Genomic DNA, 2,156 nt, shown 5'->3' on the forward strand with positions numbered 1-2,156 from the left:
AGAGGCAAAAAAAGACGGCAGAAACCCACCTTCCATCCCGTTGCGTTCAGGCGCTCCTCGTCCTTCGCTAAACTCTCAGATTTCAATTGCTATGAAAGAATTTAGCAGATCTTTTATTTAAGTAAAAGCAACAATAGGACAGTGGACAAATAAGCTACGTCATTGCAAGTTAAAGGCATGCAGTCAAAAATTTGCATAGCCTACGTACAAACGTTGGATAGGCTATGTACTTCAACTACGAAAAGTAAAAGTAGGCTACACTGACAATGGCCAACTTCAGAAAAACGTAGGCCTGTCTATATTATTAGACTATAAATAATAATGAATGAATATGTAGTTAGTAAATATGGGTTTAGCATTATTTTACATACTACTGGGTAACTTGTGAATTACTCTGATGACCAATAAAAACGTAGCCTATCCGATTTGAATCCTTAACAACATTTATGTTCTTTGTTATATCCAAATCCGCAAATTAAGATAACAAAGAAAGGCTGTGGGGTGCAATAATGCAGTTGGGTTGAAGTGTGAAGTTGCAAAAATGAAAATACATAAACTAAAGTTTAAGGATTTATGGATTGTGTTTGTTCATAATTGTAACTTAGATTATGATCTGATCATATGTCAGGATAAATGTATACATAAGTGCGGCTAATTCCCAATGGTTCACTTACCTGCTCTTGCCACTGTAACTGTCCTGTAAACGGGTTTAGTACCAGTGGGTGACTTCAACAAAACAGTAATCGGCGGTCAGCCGCCTATAGGTGGCAGCACTGTGTCTGTCGAGAGGAAGAGGCATCTGGTATTCTCACATTTCACGCGTAGAAGAAGAACTCAATTTACGTACAGGCCAGCGGTAGCTAGTTAGCAGACAACATAAACATTGGGCTGTCTAAGTGGAGATTTGACTATTTTGCCGATTTGGCTTTTGTTTCCTTATTGGGAAATAAGTACAAGATGCGGTAGCTCAGCTGTATGTCATCTGCTCAACCATGTTTGTTTGGATGTCGGATTTACTAAGGCCTTGAAGTTGCCCTGCTAACGGATGGTAAGACATTGATTTGACTCATAGGAATAGCTAGCTAACATCATACAATCCAAAGGTTTTCTAAACATCAAATATGCCCTAGCTCTCTTAACACGGCCAACATCTTCCACCTCGCTAGAAACATTCCATGGATGGAATCATGTTATTACACATTTTAGCATTCATGGAGTACACCAGCTGTACGTGCCGTTTCCCGTTGTGTTGACACTTGTCCTTAAATGTCGGATCTGGTAAAACCACACTAGCTATTAGATCTTTGCAACTGTTAGGCCCTTCTGTCACTACTACAACATATATATTGTTCTTTTAGCAGCATTTGAACTAAACAGTATGTCAGTTTTTTTGTGTGATTGGCTTTGTGCTCCTGTGTTTTGTAATTATTAAGATGGACGGCGGTACAATCAGTGCAAGACATTAAAAAGTAAAGACTTCATTGTGATATATGAACGCCAGACGAAAGACATTATGTATTCTGAACAGACATGTAGACAACACACTCCTAACCTGGCATCTTAATTAACCTACAGTCAGGGAAAAAATGATTTGAACCCCAGCTCATTTTGTAAGCTTGCCCACTAACAAAGAAATGATCAGTCTACAATGTCAATGATAGGTTTATTTGAACAGTGAGAGACACAACAATAACAAAAAAAAATCCAGAAAAATGCATTACAAAAAAAGTTACACATTAATTTGCATTTTCATGAATGAAATAAGTATTTGATCCCTTTGCAAAACATGCTTTAGTACTTGGTGGCAAAACCTTTGTTGGCAATCAGAGGTCAGACGTTTCTTGTAGTTGGCCACAAGGTTTGCACACATCTCAGGGGGGATTTTGACCCACTCCTCTTTGCAGATCCTCTCCAAGTCATTAATGTTTCGTGGCTGATGTTTGGCAACTCGAACCTTCAGCTCCCTCCACAGATTTTCTATGGGATTAAGGTCTGGAGACTGACTAGGCCACTCCATGACCTTAATATGCTTCTTCTTGAGCCAATCCTTTGTTGCCTTGGCCGTGTGTTTTGGATCATTGTCATGCTGGAATACCCAACCACGACCCATTTTCAATGCCCTGACTGAGGGAAGGAGGTTCTCACCCAAGATTTGA

The 2,156-nt window shown here is 39.4% G+C and overlaps 3 protein-coding genes across 5 annotated transcripts in view; all 3 read left to right on the forward strand.

Annotated features, from left to right (window-relative positions):
• The window catches only part of rad51d (RAD51 paralog D), a 477,561-nt gene that overhangs the window by 247,065 nt on the left and 228,340 nt on the right, over window positions 1-2,156 (forward strand). The window lies entirely within an intron of this gene.
• The window catches only part of LOC109959351 (N-acetyltransferase 9-like), a 561,041-nt gene that overhangs the window by 54,869 nt on the left and 504,016 nt on the right, over window positions 1-2,156 (forward strand). The gene's annotated exons all lie outside the window — the stretch shown is intronic.
• The window catches only part of emsy (EMSY transcriptional repressor, BRCA2 interacting), a 17,420-nt gene continuing 16,081 nt past the window's right edge, over window positions 818-2,156 (forward strand). The window contains exon 1 of the mRNA XM_020598576.1: window positions 818-1,048. Coding sequence (XP_020454232.1) covers window positions 1,046-1,048 — 3 coding nt within the window. The 5' untranslated portion in view covers window positions 818-1,045. The remainder of the gene's footprint in view (window positions 1,049-2,156) is intronic.

This window comes from Monopterus albus, unplaced genomic scaffold, assembly GCF_001952655.1.
Source record: "Monopterus albus unplaced genomic scaffold, M_albus_1.0 scaffold38.1, whole genome shotgun sequence".
Classification (NCBI taxonomy): domain Eukaryota; kingdom Metazoa; phylum Chordata; class Actinopteri; order Synbranchiformes; family Synbranchidae; genus Monopterus; species Monopterus albus.